Raw genomic sequence first — 22,222 nt, forward strand, 5'->3', positions numbered from 1 at the left:
AAGGCAGCAGGGTCCGGCCCCGCTGCCGCTGGAGGGGGACCCGCGGCCCCGAGGGGACCCCGTGGGGGGCCAGTGGGCACTCCGTGACCCCATAGAGATCCCATGGACACCCTATGGCTCTATAGGAACCCCGTGGGCACCCCATAACCCCACAGGAATCCCATGGGCACCCCATAACCCCACAGGAACCCCATAGGCACCCCATGGCTCTATAGGGACCCTGTGGGCACCCTATGGCTCTATAGGAACCCCGTGGGCACCCCATAACCCCACAGGAATCCCATGGGCACCCCATAACCCCACAGGAACCCCATAGGCACCCCATGGCTCTATAGGGACCCTGTGGGCACCCTATGGCTCTATAGGGACCCCGTGGGTACCCATAACCCCACAGAGATCCCATGGACCCCCCATGGCTCTATAGGAACCCCGTGGGCACCCCATAACCCCACAGGAATTCCATGGGCACCCCATAACCCCACAGGAACCCCATGGGCACCCCATGGCTCTATAGGGACCCTGTGGGCACCCCATAAGAACCCTATGGGCACCCTATGGCTCTATAGGGACCCCGTGGGTACCCCATAACCCCACAGAGATCCCATGGACACCCTATGGCTCTATAGGGATCCCATGGACACCCCATAGGAACACCATGGGCACCCCATGGCTCTGTAGGGACCCTATGAGCACCCCATGGCTCTATAGGGACCCAATGGACACCCCACAACCCTATGGACACCCCTCAGTCCTATGGATCCCCTATTGGCACCCTGTAACTTTCTGGGAACTTCATAAGCACCCCACAGCCCTGCAGACACCCTACAGCCCTAGGAGGACCCCATGGGTACCCCACAGTCCTACAGGCACCCCATGGATGCCCTACAGCCCTGTGGACACCCCATAGATGCATGAACACCCTACAGGGACCCCATGGACACCCCACATCCCAAAGGATATTCTACAGACAGCACACAGCCCTCTGGGCACCTCTGGACCACCCTCTCCTCCCAGGGCCAAAACCCCCAAAGAACACAATTTTTTTTTTAATTTTTAATATTTCTTCACTTTACAGGGTTACAATTGTCTTAAATATTCTGACGTTTAAATACAATCTGTATAATAATGTTATTATAAAATGTAAACTTTCAGTGTTTTTAGTTTATTTTCTCTTTTTTTTTTTAAATTTTTAATTTTTTTTTTTTAATAATAATCAAAAAGTCTCAATACCTGAATGTTTTGCAAAACTGAAATCTTTCACCGGGGCCTGGGTGCGCCCGAGGCCGCCGCGCTCAGAGGTAGAATGTGGTTTATTTTTTTATTCTTTTTTTTTTTTTTTTGTCTTTTGTGGGTTTTTTTCTTTCCTCATTTTCCTTTTTTACCTGAGTTAAGATATGCAACGCTGAGGGGTGGGGGGTGGCTGCAGCTGGGGCCACTCCTTTAGTTTAATTTTCTTTCCAACCCCGCCCCCCAAAAAACTGATTGAGGGTTTTTTTTCCTTTTATTATTTTTAAATCGATATGCAAAAAGAAAAATAAAGTGGAAAGTCACCCGCTCTCAAAAACAAAGTGGGGGAGGAAAAAGGCGGGGTAGGGAAAATAATTAAAAAAAACCCAAAACAACCCAAAATAGTGACTGTACAATGCAAAAAAATCACTAAGAAAATCTGAGCCCGCTCTGGGCATGAAAATTCCCCCTTGGAATTTCTCCTTGCGGGGAGCTGGGCTGGACCCCAAACAGCAGCAGGAGCTGGACGGACCCCCCCCCCTCCCCAGACCTCCTCCAAGGGTCCATGGAGCCACCAAGACCCACCACGGAGCAACCAAGGGGTTTCCAGCATGGAAAAAAAGGCTGAAAACAACAACAAAACCAGCTGGAAAAACCCCAATCCCCTGAGATCGCCACTTCCCCGAGTGAAATTAAAAATAAGCGAGGGAGGGGGGTCACACCAGCCTGGACCCCCCAGGCACCTGGGGAAGGGGGAAAACCCTGTGCTCCAGGTGGGAACCTGAGAATGGAGATACCGAGGGGGGCAGAGGGGTTTCGGTATCGAGTCGGATTGTGTCTCACGCAGGTGTGGGTGAATTTTGGGGGAGGAACAGTAAAAAATGAGATTGTGAGGCTTAAAATAAATCCTCGGGTCTTTCAGGTCCTCTGTGACCTCTGGAGCATTCCATAGCCCTGAGCACCCCATCCTCTGGATCCTGCTTGTTTTTAGAGGAAATAAGCCCAAATTGGCTTTAAACAGTAGTTTTATGCAGGGGAAGGAAAAAAATTAGGATTTACCAGTGGGGGAAGGAGCAGAGCTGGACCCAACCACCGATAAGGAAAGGAGAAAGGAGATTCAAATGTTTTTCCAAGCTCCCATTTCCCTGATGAAGACTAATATATATAATTTGCATGTTAAAAGTTTGATTTTTTTTTAGAGAATAAAATAGAAGCTATTTACAACAAAACAATCAAAAACAACCTCTTAAAATCCTGCAGAGAGTGGAGTTCCCAAAATAAAGGAGGGAAAAGGATGGAAATGAATAAAATATCTCCCTATTTCCAATTTTTTTTAGGATTTTTGGGTTTTTATCCTTTAGAATTCCAGGGGGGTTTCGCTAGAGCTCGCGTCAGCAGGCGTCCGTGCGTCTGTCTGGAGGTAACACGAGTTAAAAAATAATAATAATTATAATAATAATAATAATAAATGTACAGTGCAAAGTGTGATGTGAGTGAGGTAAACGGTCCCGGAGCGGCGCAGCCGGACAGCCGGCGGCTCCGGCAAAACCCCCCAGGCTAAAGCTTTTCTGCCTGGAAAAGGAAAATCCAACAACACGAGAACAAGGGCAGTCCAGTGAGACCCTGATGAGACCCCAGAGAAACCCTGGCAAGACCTCAGGTGAGACGCCAGTGAGAACCTGGTGAGGTCCCAAGTGAGAGCCCAATGAGATCATGGTGAGATCCCAGTGAAAACTTGGTGAGATCCCAGTGAAATCCCACTGAGACCCTGGTGAGACCCCAGAGAGACCCTGGGAAGACCTGAGGCGACACTCCAGAAGACCTCAGTGAGAGCCAGCAGGACCCTGGTGACACTGTGGTGAGTCCCGGATGAGCTCCCGTTCCCCAGGCGCTGTGAGGGGTCCAGGGCATTAAGGCGAAGCGCTGTTGGAGGTAGAGCTGGGGGGCACGGGCAGGCCGGCCGGGGCGGGGGGCACGTTCCCACCGCTGCTTCCCACCCCACTGCTGCCACTGCCGCTGCTCCGGCTGCCACCGCCGTTGCCTTTGCTGTATGCAGAGGAGGAGGAGGAGGAAGAGGAGGAAGAAGGGCCGGGTGTCTGGGCAAACAGCACACCTGGAGAGAGAGTGAGGGGCTAAGCCAGTGGGTGGTATGGCTGTGCTGATGCTGCTGGACCGCGCTGTGGAATGGGATGAAAGGTGTTGGGAGCAGGGCCAGGGGTGTGGCTGTGGGGGCTCCTGGGGCTGGCGGTGGTGGAGCAGCCCCCACCCATGGCAGTGGGGTCTGGGGGAGCCCCTCACCTGTGTAGACGATTCCGTTGATCTCCACCGACATGCTGATGCTGTTGGTGCCATTGCTGCTGGCCGTGGCAGCGTCTGGGCGGTTCTCTGCCAGGGAGAGCCGGGTTACAGAGCCCGCCAAAGCCAGGGGCTTGGCCGGGGCAGGGGGCCGGGGCCGGCACTGACCTGGCGAGCGCGTGCCCTGGCTGTTGATGCGAATGCTCATGGGCAGCTGGGCCGTCATGGCCAGGAGGTTCTGCTGCAGTGCCCGCTGCATCAGCCGCTGCTGCTCGTCTGTCACCAGTGCCAGCTTCTTCTCCGGGGGCTCCCCCGACTCCAGCTTCTCCCGCAGCTGCTCCAGTGCCGCAGCCTGAGCAGCTGCCGCCACCTGCACCGCGGCCGCCTGCGCGGCCACCACGGGGTGCCCGGCCAGCGAGACCGGGAGCCGGCTGGGCATGGAGATGGGGATGGGGGAGTCCTCCTCTGCAGGGGGAGTAGGTGTCAGGGATGGGGGTGCAGGGACATGCGGGTACCACCACCCTAGGGTGTCCCTGACCCTGGCACAATCATTTGGGGCCCTGCTGTGCTGAGGGCTGCCTGGCACCTTCAAAGGTCAGAGACAGGTCACTGGAGTCAGGGTCCCCACGCCAAGACCCTGGAGCCCAGGGAGGGGAGAGGGAGCATCATGCCCCTGCCTGCTGTGCCCAGCTCTGCCCCTTCTCCATGGTGCCACAGGCTGAGACCCCAAAGCAACCAGAACCTGCAGCAGCTGGACACTGCAGCAGCCATTACCTTTCTTGATCTTCTGCCCGGGCGCAATGGCCCCGCCGTTGGTGGCAGACGCCAGTCCCAGCGCTGGCACTGGCAGCTTGGGCGAGGAGAGGAGACCGTGGGTGCCGCTGGGCGAGTAGGCGAAGAGGGAGCCGCCGAAGCCCTGCCGCCGGCCCTCCCGCCGGTTGCTGTCGATGGCTGCCTGCAGCTCATTGGGGTTGCTCAGCCCACGCTTCTCACACTCATAGGGGTACAGGTACTTCATGTACCTGCAGCCAGACAGGACATGGGTAAGGATGGTGAGGGTGACGCAGCAGCTGGGCACCCCTTGCTGGGTGCTGCCCCTTCCCTCCCTCTCTCCCTCCCTCCTCACCGCTCCCATGCAGGGCAGAGGAACCCCCTGAGGACTGACCCCTTCCAGCTGTCCCCATCCCCAGTGCAGGGCACAGGGTTTGCCCCTTGGTTCTAGGGCACTGCAGAAAGAACCCCTCGAGGGCTTGGTCCCCTCCCCATCCTGCTTAGCCCCCTCTCCTGCCCAGGGCCGAGGGACCCTCCAGGGCTTGCCCCCCTCCCCTCCCTCTGACCCCTGCTCACTGGGTGCGCAGAGTGAAGGCCGCGCTGGTGATGGAGGTGGGCAGGCTCAGCCCCTTGGTGATCTCCCGCCACAGCTTCTTGTTGATGACCTCCACCAGACCCCCCTTCTCGGTCACCAGCGTGTACAGCATGTACAGGTCCAGCACCTGCTTGGCCATGATGGGGATCCGGTTCACGGGGGTCCCTGGGGAGCGGCGGGAGGAGAGAGCGGGTCTGGGGTGCTGCTTTCTCACCCGTGGCCACGGGGCAGCTGCCGAGACCCCTGCAGGGCAGCAGAGGCGCTGTGGGGGCTCCTGCTCCTCCCTCCCCTTCCACCATCCTCTTCTTCCCCTCCAGGCCCCCCCGCGCTGAGATCAGCCATGAACAAAGGAAACAGAAACTTGCAGTTTGCAGCCACAACCCAGTCGTGGCCGAGCCGGTTCCTCGAGCTGAGCCGGCACCAGGCAACGCGAGTTATTTATAATGGGGATGGCACGATATGGCTGTGAGGGTCCTGAGAGCCGGGGAGGCTCATCCCTCCAGCCACAGGGAGGGGGCTGCCAGCACCTGCTCCCTCCTGGGAGTCCCTGCCCTCCCAGCCCTGTGGTGAGGGGTGCCCTGGGGGACCCCAACAGACACAGCCAAAGGGAACCTGGAGGACACAGCCAGGAGGACTCCGAGGGACCCAGCCAGCAGCCCCGGCCCCCCCGCAGAGGCACACGTGCTTCCCCAGCGCTGCCTGACAAAGGGCCAGAGCCAGCCCTGCGTCAGCACTTCCAGCGCTGTTTTCCACGCAGGAATCAGACCCTCGACCAAATGCACGATTGGCTTTCAGCTCTTCCCACCCCCGATCCACCGTGCCCCACCCCCAGCAAAGTGAGGTGGCAGCAAAGGGCTCTGCCCCCTGCATTAATCCTGTGAAGCAGGAGCAGGGGGGGCACAGCCAGGGGCGTTGCAGGGGCGAGAGGACCCTGCAGGGAGGGGCAGCAGGTCTGGGTGAGATGGGTGCACGGAGGGCCGCGGGTGCTGGATCCAGCCCAACAGGTTTGACCCTGCTGTGCCGAGGGGTTAAAGATTAACTAGCAGCTCAGCCGAAGCCGTGACCCCAGGGCCATAACGAGGGCCGAGGAAATGAGCCCCTAGCCCCGGGGGCGGGGGGGGCGTTGGGAGTGGAGGGTGAGCATGTGGAGGGGCTCACCTCGCTTCTGCATGAAGCTGAAGAGGTCGTCCAGGAACTCCTTCCTTCTGGGGTCACCATCCAGCTCATACAACTGTGCAAAGAGAGGACAGAAACACTCAGAAACCCCCTTAACTTGTGTGTCCCCCTGTCCAAGACCCCCAGCTTCAGAGCCATGTGGTTGAAGCTTTTCTGCTTGTAGGAGACCAAATGGCTCGTGGGGTCCCTTGCATCGGGCTGTGGGGTCCCTGTGGCTGGCACTGACCTGAGCCCGTAGCCCACTGCCACCATCCCCTGCCTGCCCTGCTTGGAGCTGAGCCTGGGAATGCCAGTGCTGGGATCACAGTGGTGCCGATGTTGGAGTGGCTCCCAGACTGCCAACACCGCGCTTGGCCCCGGCTCCTCCCAGGAACGCTGATCCCGATTATTTTTAGCATTCACTGCATGCTCAGCACAGCAGCGCTTCAGCACGGTCCCTCCTCTGCACCCGTGGTGCTGGAGAGACCCAGGGCTGGGAGACAGTGCCTCGTGTGCCACAGAATTATTTCATGTGCCATGGCATGAGCTCGTGTTAACACTGGGACCACGGAGATGTGTCCTGCCAGGACAGGCAGAGCTGGGCCAGGCTCTGGCATGCTGCACCTCAAGCACCGGCTGTGCTGGAGCACCACCTTCAGCCGGGACCCCCACCCTCCCAGCCCAGCACATTCCTGCCTGATTTACAGCACAGGATCTGCTGGTTGGAGTGCACTGCATTCTGGAGGCACACCACACACACCACACCACACCACACCGTGTGGCCTCTCCCGAAGCCCAGCACGGTTTCTCCCCAGAGGCTGGTAGATAATCTCCCCCCATCCTGGGAAGGGTGCTGGAGCAGGAGCTGTGGGGGCAGGCGCTGCCCAGTAGCCACAGCTCCCACTTTTCTCAGTGACAACTCTGAACAACTGCCAGTCGGGCTGAGGGCCCGGGAGGGGGTTATAAATACTCCCCCTCCCTGTAACCACCACACACACACCGCGGGGCCATTGCCGCCAGTCACTGCTCACCAGTGTCCCACTCTCTCTGTGGGCACGACCTGTGGCACCAGGATCAGTGGGCAAGTGGGTGGGCAGGCATTATCCTGGCTGTAAACGAGGGGCACAAGCCCCCTCCTCCTGCCATCCCCCAGGGAGGATCCAGATCCTGCAGGGCTGGACTCGCCTGCCGGCACCGATCAAAGGGATCAATGGGGCCACATGATAAGCGGGGCTGGGCGCCGCAGGGGGATCATAAAGTCCCCCAGTTCCCCTGGGAACCTTGGCAGACTTGGGCAGCCCCCGGCACACCTTGAGAACAAGGGCAGGAGTCACCGGCACCATCAGCACCATTGGCCAAGACCCTCAAAGGTCTTCTCCCGCCCCAGCACCACAGCAAGGGGTGCGGTGAGGGACCGTGGTGTGTGGGGGAGTGAGCTGTGCCACAGCAGCACCGCTGTGGTTTTTTGGGCTGAGCTGCACCGGCTGCTCGTGCCGGCCGAGGGATGTTGGGCCAGCGCCAATCCAGCCTCCCCCGTTTCCTTGAGTGGCTCCGAAAGCCGCACACAGAGAAAGGGCTTCCCCAGCGCTCGATCCTGGGGGGTGTGGGGTGTGGAGCCAGCCTAGGGAAGGACTGAACACACCGGTTCATCCACTGCCATGACCCTCAGGGCCGTGAACAACCCCCCAGGCTCAGTCCTGAGGGGAACGGACGCGTTTAAGAGGATGAAAGAAAATTAACCATCAGCTGAGGAAAGCGTGGCCGGCTGGGACAGGGGGGATTAGCAGCCATGGCAGGCGCCTGCCTCATGTGCTGTCCTTCCACACACCCCTGAGCTCCGCTGGCTGTGCCCTCTCTCTCCCCTGCCCAACTGGGATGAAGCCACGGGGGTCCCCAGGGCCAGTGGGCAGAGGGATCCCCATTCCCACCTGGCACCCTCGTGGCTCTGCCAAGCACACCTGCGATGGCTGCTGGGCAAAGGACACTGCACAGGCTGCTGCCTGCGGTTATTGGCGAGACTTCGGCAGCTCCTCCATGCTCAGCAGTTGCTCACTGGCCAGCCCTGTGCCAGAGCAGAGAGAGGGGCTTCCCCCAGAATCCCCACAGACCTCCTTTGGCTCTGCCACTGCCAGCAGAACTGCCAGTGATAGGAAGCTGCTCAGGGTGCTCAGCTGGCAGCGCCATGGGGCAAAGGCATGCCCAGCCATGACCAGGACACGCCTGGTGTGCACTGTGGTGCGGGATGGAGCAGCATCTCCCAAGCTGCCTTGTCCACCTTTGTCCCTCCCATCACCCATCATCACCCTGTCCACCCTTGTCCCCAGGCACAGGCAGGGCACACAGGGATGTGGAAGGGGACAGACAAGTGAGTCTCAGCAGCCCCGTTCAAGATTTCCTTGCGTTTAGGCCATATTGGCTCTGCCGGGGCATTGATGCTGATGGCCCGTGACCCCAACGGCAGCACAAGGCAGCTGGGACAGCTCAAAATGCAAATTGTGGAACAGAAACATGTTCTGGTTTCAACAGTGTACGAAACCCAGCATGCAGCTGAGCTCGGCACAGACCAGTGGCTGCTGGCACCGCTGCACCGAAATTGGCAGGTGCTGATCCCTGCCCAGTGCCCATGCCCTGCCTGTCGTGCTCAAACCCAGTTTCTGCTCAGCACAGAGCTGGTTCCTCATGGGGTCATGCAGTGATTTGGTGCTCAGTGCAAAGGTACTGCAGGGCAGGAGCCGCGGGCGAGGCCGCCCTGCACCGCTGAGTCAATAGATTTATGTTTCGTAATTAGGGAGGTGGAAACGACTTAATCCATAACGCAGCTGCCCCAGGAATATCCTCTTACCGTGGGGTCTCCATGGCAGAGCACAGTGCCAGGAGACACCATAGCACAGCGAACCCAGCCTTGCTGGGGGGCAGGAGATGCCTCCCACCTCCCTGAGGGCCCCCTGGGCTGGGGGATTCAGCTCCATGCACTCAGTGCCGCCAGTGCTCCCCCGGCCCAGGGCAAACACCTGGTGCAGCAGCACGGCCGACTCTGGCCAGGGTGCCCAGCCCACCTGGCCACAGCACAGCCCCCTTGGCCCCAGCCCCCGGCCGGCTGAGGACACGGAGCCAGATGGCTGTTGCCAGCAGATCTATAATTAAGTGGAGGAGGAATTAGGCAGGCGGTGGGCGGGTGGCCCTGACCCCGGCCCAGCGCCCCGGCAGGATGCCGGCCCGGCGTTTGGTGTGGATGACCGGATTAATGTTTCAAACCAGATTACAGGAAAATCCCAACCCGTTGGCTTTCAAAGGGCAGTCAGGAGGTGGCCCCTCGGCAATGCCAGGAATGCGAGAGAGTCACCGGCACGGGCGCGGTGCGTGCAGGGGGTCCGACCCTCCACAGCCCCCTCCTGAGCTGGGGCAACGGGGGCAATTACAGGAGGGAGGGGAAGCGCCATTTCGCAAGGCTCCGGGAATGCGCTGGTTATGTTGGAGCCAGACTCGTTTCCCCATTGGCAGGAGTTCCTTGTCCCTTGTCTGCCCCACAAGGCGTCACAGAGGAGGCCGTGTCCCTGCATCCCACGCCTGAGTTAAAAACACTTGCCCTCCCCCAGCTTGGTTCCGGGTTTTGAGGCCTCAGGGATTAATTTTTAAGTTTCTTTTCCATTGTCAGGAAGTGGTGACACTCTCGGTTTTCCTCCTTCTCTCCGAAACCAGTTTGGGACGTGCACGCCGTGAGCCAGGATAGGGGACAGACCCCTCTAAGAGCCACTGCAGCAGGCATGGGGGCTGGTGGCACCCTCCACCTTCCAGAGGCTGAAAAACCCCTAATTCCTGTATTTAGGGAAAAAAATCAACACAGGCAGCGGTGGGAAGAGCCCACCCTGTTGTGACAGGTAGAAGGGGCAGGGCTGACAAGCCAGGGGGCTCCTTCTTTCCTTTTCTTACTTCCTTCCTTCACCAGCCCCCAGGGACACATCCCTTTGTCCCACATACGGCCGAGGGGCCATGCTGGGCTGGGGAAGAGCCCGCGCACACTAACGAGTTCTTTAACGAAGAATAAACATGTTTATGGCGTGTTTCCCGTCCTGCTCCCAGCCGACACGCAGCCCCTGGCCTCTGGCATGCCGGGACCCGCACTGGGGTCGGGGAGGGCACTTATTCAGAAAAAGAAAGTAATTTGTAAAAACCAGAGTGAAGGGCTGACGAGGGCCCCAGGCTGTGGCATTTCGATGGCGCTGGGGCTGGGGACGTGGTTTCCTGTAAAGTGGTGGCTGAGTCAGGGCTGGGGGTGCCCGAGGCTGCAGCCCCTCTCTGGGCATGGTCCCCTCATTGTGGGGTGCCGGACTTGCTGGGGCTGATTCCTCCGGGCAAAGGGAGTGTCCAGCCCCAGCACAGATCCCTCTGCAGAGAAAGCCCTTGGCTTAGGGATGGGTCACCTCTGGCTGTCCCCATTCCTAATCCCCTAGGACCCCCCCAGGGAAGGGGCTGCTGGGGCAGGGGGACGTGTGCCACCTCTCCAAAACCCTCCAACAGCTTGCTCGTGGAGGACGGTGCTGGCAGGAGCCTCGCCCACACGGCCAGGCTGGTGGTGACTCCACTGACCGGCCTGGCGGGATTCCTGCTGCCAGAGCACAGCCAGGCTGGGGGGCCGCTTCCGTGGGGGCAGCTGGGGAGGGGGCCCAGGAGCTTCCCGTTGATACCATTGTTCCTAGAGGTTCTCAGCATTGTCCCCTCTGTGGGGCACACAGCCTGGCTGCAGGTGCCTTTCCCCATCGGAGCCCCCTCCTCAGGCTGGGGGACCCGATAGGTGGCAGATCCATCAGGGCTCCAGTGGCTCAGGGACAAACCGAGTCCTGATCTCCCACCATTGGCCCAGAAGTCTGGGGGACCTAAGACCACCCAGGCATTCCCTGGAACTTGCCTCCTCCTGTGGAACTTGCCAGGCTGGGGGCAGCTGTCATGTGGGTGACCATGGGGGGGGGTACATGGGTGGTGTCCTGGCACGGCAGGTGTCACAGCCTGGTGGGTGTCACGGCAGGGCAGGTGTCATGGCACGGTGGGTGACCCCACGTGGCACAGGGGACGCTGAATGGGCGAATTAGTCACCATTTAACCTCCCTGACCCCCCATTGTCCGTGCGCCGCCAGCCGCCCTCCCCACCACGGCACAGGCCACTGTGCCCAGCCAGCCAGCAGCTCCTAGGATCTGTGTTCCAGCTCTGGAGTTGCCCTGATGCAGTCTGGGCCAGACTGACACCAGCTCCCAGCTTCCTGCAGAGAAGGAAACAATTCCTGCTGCCGTGGCGTTTCCAATGGCAGTTTGCTGCTGGGTGGCAGCGTGCTGGGCTCTGGCTGGAATCAAAACTGGTTCCCTGTCTGAACGTTGATGTGTGGCACAGACTGCTGAGGGGTCACAGGTGGGGGCCCTTGGGTCACAGGAGCAAGGAGCTGGGGGTCCTGGGGCTGCTCCCCATGTTGTGCCGAGAGCCACTGGCTGGTTGGGAGCCAGCCCGAGTGGGAGCAGCCCGGCAACGGCAGCTCTCCTGGCCCTCGCTGCGTGCGTGCCGGTGCATGCCCTTGACACATGCTCGCTATCACACCGGACCTTGTGCAAATATTAATCCAGCGGAGTCAGGCGGTGTTGGGAAAGCTTGTCCGAGGAGGGACACCCAGCCAGCACAACTCCCACGGCCAGGCAGATCCAGGGGGGTGGCTAAGCCAGGGCCATGTAGCCTGGAGCTGGGGAAATGTACCCACAGTAGCCAAGCTCAAAACCTTGGGGCACCTGCTTGTGCTGTCCTTCCTGTGTGTACCCTGAGTCCCTGAGCGTGAAGTTCCCCAAGGCCAGAGGGTGACAACCCCCATTCACGACCTGACCAGGGGGCAGTGGCAGCAGCAGTGGCAGTGAGGCCTCGAAGCCAAGACGGGGTTTAAATTCCACCATATGTAAATGATCGTCTTAGAAGGGGATCGCAGTAAGCCCTGGCAGATGAGTCACTGGGGCTTCCACCACCCGCTGGGATTTGGCTAATTGCAAATCTGTTCCTGAAATGCGAGGTCCCACACCTCTGCCCTCTGCCTGCACCATGGTCGGGGTGCTGGGAGCCCCACAGGAAGGGCCAGGGCACACAGAACTCCTGGGAACTCCACCACGGAGCTGCTGGAGGAGCTGGAAGGGGTCCAGCAGCTGCAGAAGGGGTTGACAGGAGCCAGCTGTGGGCTGTCAGCCTCGGGAGCTATCACCACCGACCTGTTCTAGCACCATTGAAACCTCGGGCTTCCTAACGCCAAGGGGAGAGGGGGCAGTGGGCAGCACCGACAGCACCAGAACAGTGCCAACCCCATCCCCCTGTGGCACCAGAGCAGGTGGCAGCATGGGACAGCATATCCGAGGTGCTGGAATCTCCAAAATCAGGCACTGGTACCCCAGCTGGAGGCTGTACAGTGGCCTGTGGGCAGGTGGGGAAATTGAGGCAGGAGGTGAAGCCCTTTGCTGAAGGGGTTTAGGGCCAGTACCTGCCTGAGTGCTTCCCCTGCCATCTGTACCAAGGTGAGACCTCCAAGCCAGCTGCTGTGGGCTAACAGGGAAGCCCTTTCCCAAAGGACTGTTGCCACAGCAGTGAGAGAGCCACCTCTTCCCTTGGAATGCATAGGGAGCCCTCCCCAGGGGTGAGTGCTGGCCTCCAGCAGCCTCAGTGCAGGGTGGATTATCCCGAGTTCTGAACGGAGTGGGGACCCAGGCACAGGCAGATTAAGTGACGGATGGGAAGGGTGAAGGAGCAGGTCAGGAGCTGAAACAGGAGCTGTGCCCTGACCCCCAAGTCCAGCTGCCCCAGGGGCAGGCCCAGAGGAGATTGGGGGGTTCCCCCTGCCACCAAACCACCCCTTACCCTGGCCCCTGATTGCAGCACGTCCGGCCGGGCCCTGGGACCAGCTGCCATTTCTCCTGTGGTTTGAGCCAGAAATAGGGCAATGGAGCAATGCTGCCCTTGCCCAACACTGCAGTGGGGGCTGGGGGCTCTGCTGACAAAGGCCTTGCTCCCTGTGCCACTCTTTTCTTTTTTTTACTTCTTTTAAATAAACCCTCATCCCTGTTAGTTCAGCTGTGCCGAGCGGGGAGGCGGCCGCCGCCTCCGCAGCCCTTGAATCAGCCCAGGAGGCCAGGGCGTGGGGGGAATGCAGCTCTGGGAAGCCAGAGCACGGGAGAAACAGGGCTCTGAGGGGCGCATGCTCAGGTTGGGGGGAGCCAGTTCAGCTCCCAAGATAAGAGGTGTCAAGGGCACAGTCCAGCTGGGTGAAGGCACTGGCCAGGTACCTGGAGCAGGAAGGATGTGTCCCCCTGTGCCCCACATCGTTAATTGTCTTGGGTCTTGTGAGAAAGAGCTTCACAGGGTGCCTTGGATGCAGTGACCAGCACCTGTGAGCACCCAGGCGTCTGGCTGGGGGAGGCACTCAGCAGCTAAGCTGCTCTCGCCGAGAAGTCCCTGACCTCCGGCCAGGGATCTGGTGGGATTACAGCTCTGGGAATGCTCCCTGAGCACTATGAGCCAATTACTGGGCTGGATCCCCGGCTGGGAGCACCCTTTGGCAGGCTGGGCAGTGGTGCAGAGCGAGAGGCAATGGCTCTGCCAGGGCAGGGGGAGAACACAGCCCTTCTCCTGGGAGGGGTTCACCAGCAACTCCCTCGCTGCCCCCAGAGCCCTGTCCTGTTTGGGTCTCCTCCTCACCCCCATTATCTGCCACTGGCCTGGCCAGGCACTGCAATCACCTGCCCAGCACAGCAGAGCCCGGCCGGGGGCCCCAGAGCACTCCCTGCTATCTGTGAGAAAAACCACCTCCAGGGTGGGGGACAGTGGCCTCCAGCCACGTGATGACACTCAGGTCCCCCTTCCCTGCACAGGGGCCCCCTTGCCCTCCCTGGGGGAGGCTCATCCGCTCGGCTGGCTAATGCAATAAAGCTCTAATCAATATTTTAAAGAAAGTAAATGGACCCTCCCACCCTTGTTAAGAGGCCGTGGGGCCCCTGCTCTGGCCCCACGCCCCTGGCTGGCTTTGGATTTTGGAAAGGAAAACAATCCATGGGAGAAAGGGGTTCAGAGGGGATCCTCAATGCCTTAACCAGCACATGAGGCGTCAAAGGAGATACGGGCTCTCTGACTTTCCAGACCCTCCTGGAAAATCCCAGCTCCATCAGCCATGTGCGTGGGCTGGTCCAGGTGGGAGGGGGGGTCTGGTTTCACCCCCCTGCAGCCCCGCTGAGGTCGCTGAGTTGCTTTCGGTTTATTTTCCCCCAACCGTTGCACTTTGAAACGCCGTATCTTGGGGCACACTGCTCCACAGGAGATAAGGGCTGAGGTTTTCACCCCCCATGTGCCACCAGCACGGCTCAGATGCTCTGGTTGGGACAGCATAAGAAACCTCTCATCCCCCCAAAAGCACTGGCACCCCAATAGCACCCCCTGGCCGGCACAGCCTCCCCCCAGCACTGCAGCAGCTTCTTAAACCCTTCCTGAAGTAGAAATGTGGGGTTAAACATCAGCCTGAGGCCCCACAACAAGGCACCCCAAAGGGAGCACCCAAAATGGAGAACCCCAAAGGGAGCCCAGTGGTGGCTGCAGCTGGGGCAGTACCAGGACACTGATCCCCTGATGCAGGATGGAGTACTGAGGTGCCCATGTCTGAGTAGCACCGTCAGCACAGGAAACTCCAAAAGGGGCAGAGGCCAGAAACTCCAGCTCCAAGAGCTGCCACTGTGTCAGGGTCTCCCACTTCTGCTATAAGTGCAGCACAGTAATAGCAGTAAGGAAACAGAAAGGTCAAAGGGAAGTTCTCAGGGGCAGCAGCAGAGCCCCCTGCAGCGTCAGGGTGCAGAACCTGGAGCAGTTTTGTCCATGGCAGCCAGTCACCAATGGCAGGAGCTGACTGGAATTTTAGCCATTTTTCCCACCCCAAAAGTGTCCCTTTTACCCCTGAGGAGCCATGGTGCCCTCAGCAGCCGCTGCCCCTGAGCCCCTCACTGTGCTGGGGGCTCCTTTGTTCTGCTGCCCGCGCCGGCAGCGCCCGGGTCAGGCCGGGCTGACCTCTGCTTGCGCGGTAGCCGTCCCCAGGGATGGGGAGGTGCCACGCGCCGGCTCCCTAACCTCCCTCACCTCCATAACTCTTCCTCACGCCCTCCCCTTCCTCCTCCCTTGAACTGGGCCCCCTCCTCCTCCCTCCGGCCTCCCACAGCTTAGCCGTTCCCAGGAATCTGTCCCAGATGGGTCAATAAAACTCAGCAGTGGAGGACAGAAGCAGCTCCTGGGAGGCACAGGGCACTCTGATTTGGGTGTGGAGATGGGCATGGGGGCTCAGACGGTGGCACTGCACGGTGAGGACGGAGTTCTCAAGCACAGAGGATGGGCCAAGGATTCTGGGGACCTGACACCAGCATGACCAGAGCTGAACTAGAACGGCAGCTGCAGGGAGGACTGGAGAGCTGCAAAAGCATCACAGCTGGGGGTAAAGCAGCAGTGCTGCAGTGCCAAGGAGCTCCGTGGCAAAAAAGAAAAAGAGGAACTCCAAACCAGCCTATTCCTCATGCAGCAGGCAGGCACAGCCACGCAAAGCACCATGTACCGACTGGCTCACCCCGCGCAGGGACCTGCCCGTGCTCCAGCACCCAGGGGGCTATCGGGGTTCCCCCTAAGGCGCCTCTACCCCAGCGAGGAGCAGGGATGGGGATGGGGCGGGGGGTATGGCATCCCCTGCCCTGCGCAGCCCTCGCTGTTTACATTCCTGCTGCTCCTTCCCCGGCTGCGCCAGCTGGGCCGGGATGGAGCCCGGCGGCACGAGCTGGAGGGCGGCCAGGAGGAGCTCCCGGCCAGCGCTGCGCCAGCAACCCCCTGGCCCAGCTCCAGCGGCCGCGATCCAAGCGATGCCGCGCGGGCTGACGTGCTGTGCCGGGGAAAGCCTCTCTGGGCCCGCATATCGCCTTCGCTCCTCCGCCCACAGTCGCTTTTCCAATCCCCTCTGGCTGCTTTCATGACTAACCCTCGTGCTGGGATCTTCCCGCTGACCCCACAAAGCAAAATGGAGGGAGAAGGGGTGCTCAGCACCTTTTCCCAGCACAGCCTGGGAGGCAGGAGATGCACTGGAACCCAGGCTGGTGTCCCCAAGTGCTGTGGCTGTGGGCAGGGGACCCAGTGAGGGCTATGGCCTGGTCCACAGCACCGACATACTGACAAACAGGAAGAATACAGTTGCAGTATCAAAAAGCCTTTTCACAGCTATGAGCTCAGAGCCCCGGCCCCTCACTCCCCGGCAGCAGGAAGCACAAGAGAGAGAAACCACAAGAAAGGAGGCGGCGTGGGTGCAGCAGCAGAAGGGACAAGGGGCAGGAGCGTCCTGCCATTCCCACAGCCGGGTACGAGCATCCTTCCTTCCCTGCAGCCATGCAGCACCAGAAAGACAGACACACACACTCTGTGCTTGCTGGTGCTCCTTCCACAAGCCCAATTCTGAGCCTGCCCGCATCCAGATGTGCCAGCAGATCCTGGAAACCCCTTCCCCCATTTCAGGAGGGATGTGACAGACCCCCAAAGGCGAAGGGGCAGGGGCAGTCGCATCCCTCCCAAAAGGCCACTCCATCTGGGTCCCATCTGCTGCTGCTGGTCCCGCCCCTTCCCCCACCCCTAAACTCCAATGTATTTAAACACACATCAAAGGTGCCGGACTGCCCCTGGGGAGCCCTGGCTCCAGCACATTTCCTTCTATTAGCGAGTGCGGAACGCAGCCAGCTCCAGTGCCGGGAGAGTGGGAGCGTGCCGACCTCCTGCCAGCCTGGGAAAGGCAGTGGAGGAGGCAACTGGATGCTTTCTCTCTGGTTTCATTCTTTAGCAGCATTTTGGCAGCAGCAGGGGGGCAGCTCTGCCCCCCCCCCCCCCCCCCCCCCCCCGGCAAGGATCTGCAGGGCCAGAGTCATTTTGCTGGGTATCACCTCTGCGGTGATGAGAGATGGCCAGGTCTCCATGGAAAACCAAGAGTCCCATCAGACTGGGAAGTCTGGGGTGATTTTTCTGTAATTTTCAGCAAGAATCCTCCCAGGTCCCTGCAGCAAAGCCCATTGCACTGTTCAGCTGTGCCAGGACAACAGGATTCGCTCAAAGTCATCTGAGTAGGGAGGGGGCGAAGCTGAACCCAGCACTAAAACCCCAGAGAAATCACACTTTCCTAGTGACAACAGCAGCTGCATCCACAGAGAACACTGCCAGAGGTGGCACTGCGGAAAGCATCTCCCAGTGCTCCTGAGGACACAGACGCACAACAGCAGGGGAGAGAGACAGAGACAGCATATGGGGCGCACGCGTGTCTCAACGGGCACCTACCTGCTTGAACTGCTCCTCGTAGGTCCAGTCGCCGTGATCGGGGGCTGGTGGCGGGGGCTGTGTGTGGCCCAGGCCAGGGGGCAGCCGCTCCTGTCCCCCCGGCAGCCGTGGTGGCTCCCCCCGGTAGTGCTGGGGCACTGGGGGCTTGCGGAGCAGCAGGGATCCCGCGCCCGCCCGCACCGCCTCTGTCGAGCTGAGCCCTTCCTCTCCCATGTCTTCATCCTCTTCATAGTCTTCCTCTTCCTCCTCCTCTTCTTCCTCTTCCTCCTCAACCAGGTCCTCTTCAAAGTCATCTTCATCCCACTTGCCCTTCCTGGAGCCAGGGGAAGAGGAGAAGCTTGGTCCCATGATGGTTCCCAAAGCCCACCCCTCTTTATTGCCCACCCCCGTAGGCACTGCCCAGCCATGGGGCTAGGACCACCCACCCAGCACACAGCCAAGCCTAGGTGTAGCCCATCAGCAGGGGCAGCTCTGTGGGGTACAGCCAACCCTTGGCAGCCCAAGAGCAGCTCTGTCACGGAGCATGGCTCTGCCAGATGGCCCCTGGCCCAGCAGTGCCCCGGGAGGATGAGGGCTGAAGGCAGCTAAGGGTCCTGCATAATTTAACACCAGCTCGGCGTCCTCTGTCACAGCCCCACGTGGCTGCTGGGTAGAGATGAAATGTTGCCCCATGTGAGGCCAGCATGAGGAATCACAGCTACAGAGCTGAGCCGCTGCTCTCAGCAGCTTCTGCTCCGGGATATCCTGACAGCTCTAATTCACAACCTGCCCGGAGATGAAGGATCCCCGCAGGCATCCCCACAGCCTCCCTTGCATCTCTCCAGCCCCAAAGGGGGCTGGTGACCCCAGCCAGCCATACCCAAAGCCCACCAGTGCCATGCCATGTTCCTGCCCCTTCCCCAAATCCATGAGAAGCGCCTGAGTACACTCACAGGTCTTCCTCCTCCTCAGAGCCCATCTCCTGCTGGTACCCGCCATCCTCTTCCTCCTCTCCGCGTTCCTCCTCTTCCTCCTCCTCCTCCTCCTCCTCAGAGGCCTGGCTCTCATCCGAGAGCCCTGGGCTGGGCGAGTGGCTGAGGCCGGCGGCGGCCGCACGCATGGCAGCCAGGGCGGCCATCTGTGCCCGCTGCATGTGCGCGCTCTCGGGCTCCGCTCCCTCCTCTGAGGGTGCCGGGGCTGGATCCTGCCCACGGCCCCGGGCTGGGGTGCTGGCGGGCGCCTGCCCCGGGGGCTGTGCCGGGGGAGACGTGGGGCACGGCTGCTGCTGCTGCTCCTGCTGCCGCGCTTCCAGCGCCTGCTGCAGCCGCGCACGCTGCTGTCGCTGCAGGTTCTCCATCACCGCCTGCAGCTTCATGGCTCTGCTGGCGGGCGGGGGGTCTCCAGGGGGGCGGGGGGCGATGCACCCAGGGGGCAGCGCCCGGGGGGCAGCGCCCGGCAGGCTGCCGCGCTCCAGCGGGGCTGGGGGCCAAGGCTGGACAGTGCTGGAAGAGGCAGCCCTGGGGAGGGCTGCCAAAGGGGCGAGCGCAGCGTCGTCAGGATGTCAGGGCAGGAATCAATGCCGGGTCAGGACAGGAGGATGTGCCCCTTGATCCCTCTCAGTTTTTGCTCAATGTCTCCTTCACTCAAGGACTCCGGTGGGAATTGCAGGCTGGGGTGCTGCCACTGTCGGGGAGCTTGTCCCAGGCAGGCGCCGAAACTGCTCCTCAGGCTCAGCAGGCAGCAACTGCAGCCCGGTGCATCACTCCTTCCCTCGCAGACCTGGCACCTTCTGCGGGGGGCAGCAGCCTCAGAGTCCCCAACTCGTGACTGGTGTTCCTAGTCCTGGGCCGAGTCAGCGTCAAGCAGGCGTCAGCGCAAACCTGCAGGAGAATGAGAGCAGAGGGTCAGCAGAGCTCTGGGCAGGAGCCGACAAGCAGGAAGGAGTTAAAGACAGCACAGGAGCCTCATTAATCTCGAGCTAATGAGATAGGGCGGCCGGCCCGGCCTGCTGCTGGAGGGGGAAGGGGCCTGCTGGACCCCGATAGCCCTGCCCTGCCCGGCCCTGCAGGCAGCGGATACCGGCAGACCCGTGCCCACAGATAACAGACCCCAGGGAGAGCCACCCACTGCATCCCCCACAGGGGACAAGGCACATCCCCACCAAGAACATGCTGCATGTTCGTGATGGCATCGGGGCGTGGGCAGGGTCTGCACTGCACAGTGGAGGGGCCCCAAAGTGCAAGGGAGCTGCAGCACCCTGGGGCAGATTCCATGGGATGGGCAGGCAGAGCCTGGCTTCCTGAAACCTCAACAAACAAGCCCTGTCAGCCACCCCTTGCACCCTCCACTGCTCCCCTTCCCCAGGACTGGGGATTCTCAAGAGAAACGTGGGGCTGTGAGCAGCTCACCTCTACTTCATGCCACCAAAAAACAGTAGAGCAACTGGCACTTTACAACTGGGTCCTGCAGCACCAAACACCCCAGCATGAACTCCCAGAGACCCGGTGCTGCCAGCAGCCCCCTCGGCCAGCTGGGGCTCTGGTGTGACCTCGCCTGTGTGGAGGGCAGGGTGGGAGCTCACCACATCACTACATTTGTGCCGCGTACAGGCAAAGCTCCCTGTTTCAGTTGTCCAGGGGCCCGTGGAGTGCAGGCACGTCGGGAACCGACCAGAGAGCCGGACCCAACGGGCTGCAGAGCCAGGACAGCCGGCAGTGCGCGGGGACCAGCAGCTCCGATCCCGCGCATTCTGGAAAGGGGAACCTGCTCCCAGCGCGGGCCGGGGCCGCGGCCGATCGGGCGGGAGCCGCTTCCCCCGCGCCTCGCTGCGGCAGCGGCTGCATCCGCTCCCGGCCCGGCCGTGCTCGGCTCACGCTTCGGATGGACACGCTGCCTGAAGCCAAGGCACCACCAGCGAAACAGCAGTTTCCCCTCCTCTACCCGCGCCATCACAACCACACGGAGGGGAGGTTGGGGCAGGGATCCTCCCTGCCCCGGAGCGGCGGCCGCGCTCTCTCTCTGTGCCGCACCTGAACCCAAAGTGCCCTTCCTGCACCAGCTACGAACGGAACGGAACGGGACCCGTCCTGGGCACGTGCTCCTCGAGCCCAGCCATGACTACCCGAGCGACTCTCGGTGCCAGCGGCAGGTGTGCAGCTGCCTCCTCGAGCACCACGGGCCGGCTGTGGCCACGCTGCCACGTCTTCGCAGGGAAGTCGGAGCAGCGAGGCCACAGCCAGGGCCCCGTGGCACCCCGGCTCACCTGTGTGACCTTGAGCCGTGCCCCTTTGTCCCTCCGGCCGCTCGGGGCCACGGGGGCCCGGTGCGTACCCGCCGTGGGGCGGTGACGGGGATCCCGCGGGGCCTTTGGGGCGGCGGCACCCGCGTTCCCGGGGCAGGTGCTCGGAAGAGACAGCGGCTAAAAATAGGCGGCGGCGGGTGGGGGTGTGACGGACGGGCCTTTGTGCCACCGATACTGGGGTTGGCCACGGCCGGACACCCCCCGGGCGGGATCCCGGTACAGCCGGGGAGGGGCTCCGGGGGTGGCGCGGAGGCTGAGAGGAGGCGGACGGGGAGCCCCGCGGGTGCTGTCCCCGGGGACAAACGGGGCTGGGGGCACCGCGGGAGGGGCCCCTGGGCGGGCAGGGGGCTCGTTCCCGGGGCTGAGCCCGGCCTCGCTCCCGGTGGCACGTGGCACCGGCGGTCCCCAGACGGACCGGGCACCGAGGCCGCGGGGGTGCCCCAGCCCGCGAACTGGGGGGAACACCGCAGCTCGGGGAGACGAGCCCGGGCTGGTCCCGCCGCTCCGCCGGCTGGACTCCGGGAGGCCGCGGGCCCAGGGCGGGGCCGGAGAACTCTGTCCGCCCCGGACAGCAACGCCCGCGGGGAGCAGAGAGTCAGGGCCGAGCCCGGAGCAGCCACGGGGGAGTAACCACGGCCCCGCGTGGCGGAGGCGGCCGGTAACTGGCGGTGGGGGAGAGGGGACGCCTCGCACCCGCCCAGCACCGGCCGCGGACGGCCCAGCCCGCCTCGGGGAGACGGCCGGTCCCCAACCCCGGTCCCGCTCAGCCCCTGATCCCCGCTAGTCCCGGCCGCAGCGGGGCTGGTTCCCCGGTCTCGGTGGCCGTCCCGCCCACAGGGCGGGTGACGGCGGCGCATCCCCCTTACCCGGTGCAGGCCGTGTGCCGCGAAGCCGCATAGCAGCCGCGGCCGCCCGGGCTCGGGCTCGGCGGGGCCGGTGCGCGCGGGGCCCGCGGCGCTGCTCTCCCCGCGGGCGGGCGGTGCGGCCCGGCCCGGCCCCGGCCCCGGCCTCGGCCCCGCCCCTCACGGCCCCGCCTCGCCTCGCCATTGGCCCTCCAGTGTCGGCACCGCCCCATTCAGGCCCCGCCTCTTCTCGCTATTGGTCCGTTGCGTCCGGGGCGCCCCGCCCCTCCCCTCCATTGGGCGGCCGGGGCGGCCGCATGCAAATATGGCGCGCGGCGGGGGCGCGGCCGCAGCGCCGCCTGGCGGCCGGGCGGGGGAACGGCGCCGTGCGGGAGAACCGCGGGGGGGGGGGGGGGGCGGTTAACGGGGGTTTAACGCGGGTTAACGGGGCTTTAAAGGGGTTAACGGGGGGTCTACGCGGGGGGGGGGGGGGTGGTGGTAATGAGGATTTAGCGGGGTTTAGCAGAGGCTAACAGAGGGGGACCCACGGGGGGTTGTATTGAGGGTGGTAATGGGGTTTAACGCGGGGTTATGGCGGGTTATCCGGGACTAGCGAGGTCCAGCCGCCGCCTTGTCCCGGTTCCAGGGGCTCCCCGCCGTGCCCTGCCCCCTCCGGTCTCCCCGGGCGGGGCTCACGGAGTGTCGCCCCC

General features: G+C 62.0%; 1 protein-coding gene across 2 annotated transcripts; it reads right to left on the reverse strand.

Annotated features, from left to right (window-relative positions):
- Window positions 1–1,309: 1,309 nt before the first annotated feature.
- Window positions 1,310–21,662, reverse strand: ARID3A (AT-rich interaction domain 3A). Of its 2 annotated transcripts, XM_071578021.1 has the most exons (9): window positions 21,537–21,662; window positions 18,323–19,249; window positions 17,391–17,703; window positions 6,047–6,119; window positions 4,870–5,053; window positions 4,297–4,544; window positions 3,691–3,987; window positions 3,526–3,612; window positions 1,310–3,340 (listed from the first exon to the last, which is right to left on the reverse strand). In XM_071578021.1, the coding sequence occupies exons 2-9, from the start codon at window positions 18,742–18,744 to the stop codon at window positions 3,138–3,140; spliced, it is 1,827 nt and encodes a 608-aa protein (XP_071434122.1). In that variant the 5' UTR covers window positions 18,745–19,249; window positions 21,537–21,662; the 3' UTR covers window positions 1,310–3,137. The 2 variants fall into 2 exon arrangements, with proteins under 2 accessions (XP_071434122.1, XP_071434120.1); XM_071578019.1 differs by having other exon boundaries at window positions 3,526–3,987.
- Window positions 21,663–22,222: the final 560 nt, after the last annotated feature.

The sequence above is a fragment of the Pithys albifrons genome, chromosome 27, assembly GCF_047495875.1.
Source record: "Pithys albifrons albifrons isolate INPA30051 chromosome 27, PitAlb_v1, whole genome shotgun sequence".
NCBI lineage: Eukaryota > Metazoa > Chordata > Aves > Passeriformes > Thamnophilidae > Pithys > Pithys albifrons.

Coding starts and splice junctions, on each gene's coding strand:
- ARID3A (XM_071578019.1), bottom strand. CDS start 18,744: ATGAAGCTGCAGGCGGTGATGGAGAACCTGCAGCGACAGCAGCGTGCG. Junction 6,120..17,390: donor ACGAGGAGCAGTTCAAGCAG/GTAGGTGCCCGT, acceptor CTCTTTGCACAG/TTGTATGAGCTGGATGGTGA. Junction 3,988..4,296: donor CGGGCAGAAGATCAAGAAAG/GTAATGGCTGCT, acceptor CTCCCCCTGCAG/AGGAGGACTCCCCCATCCCC.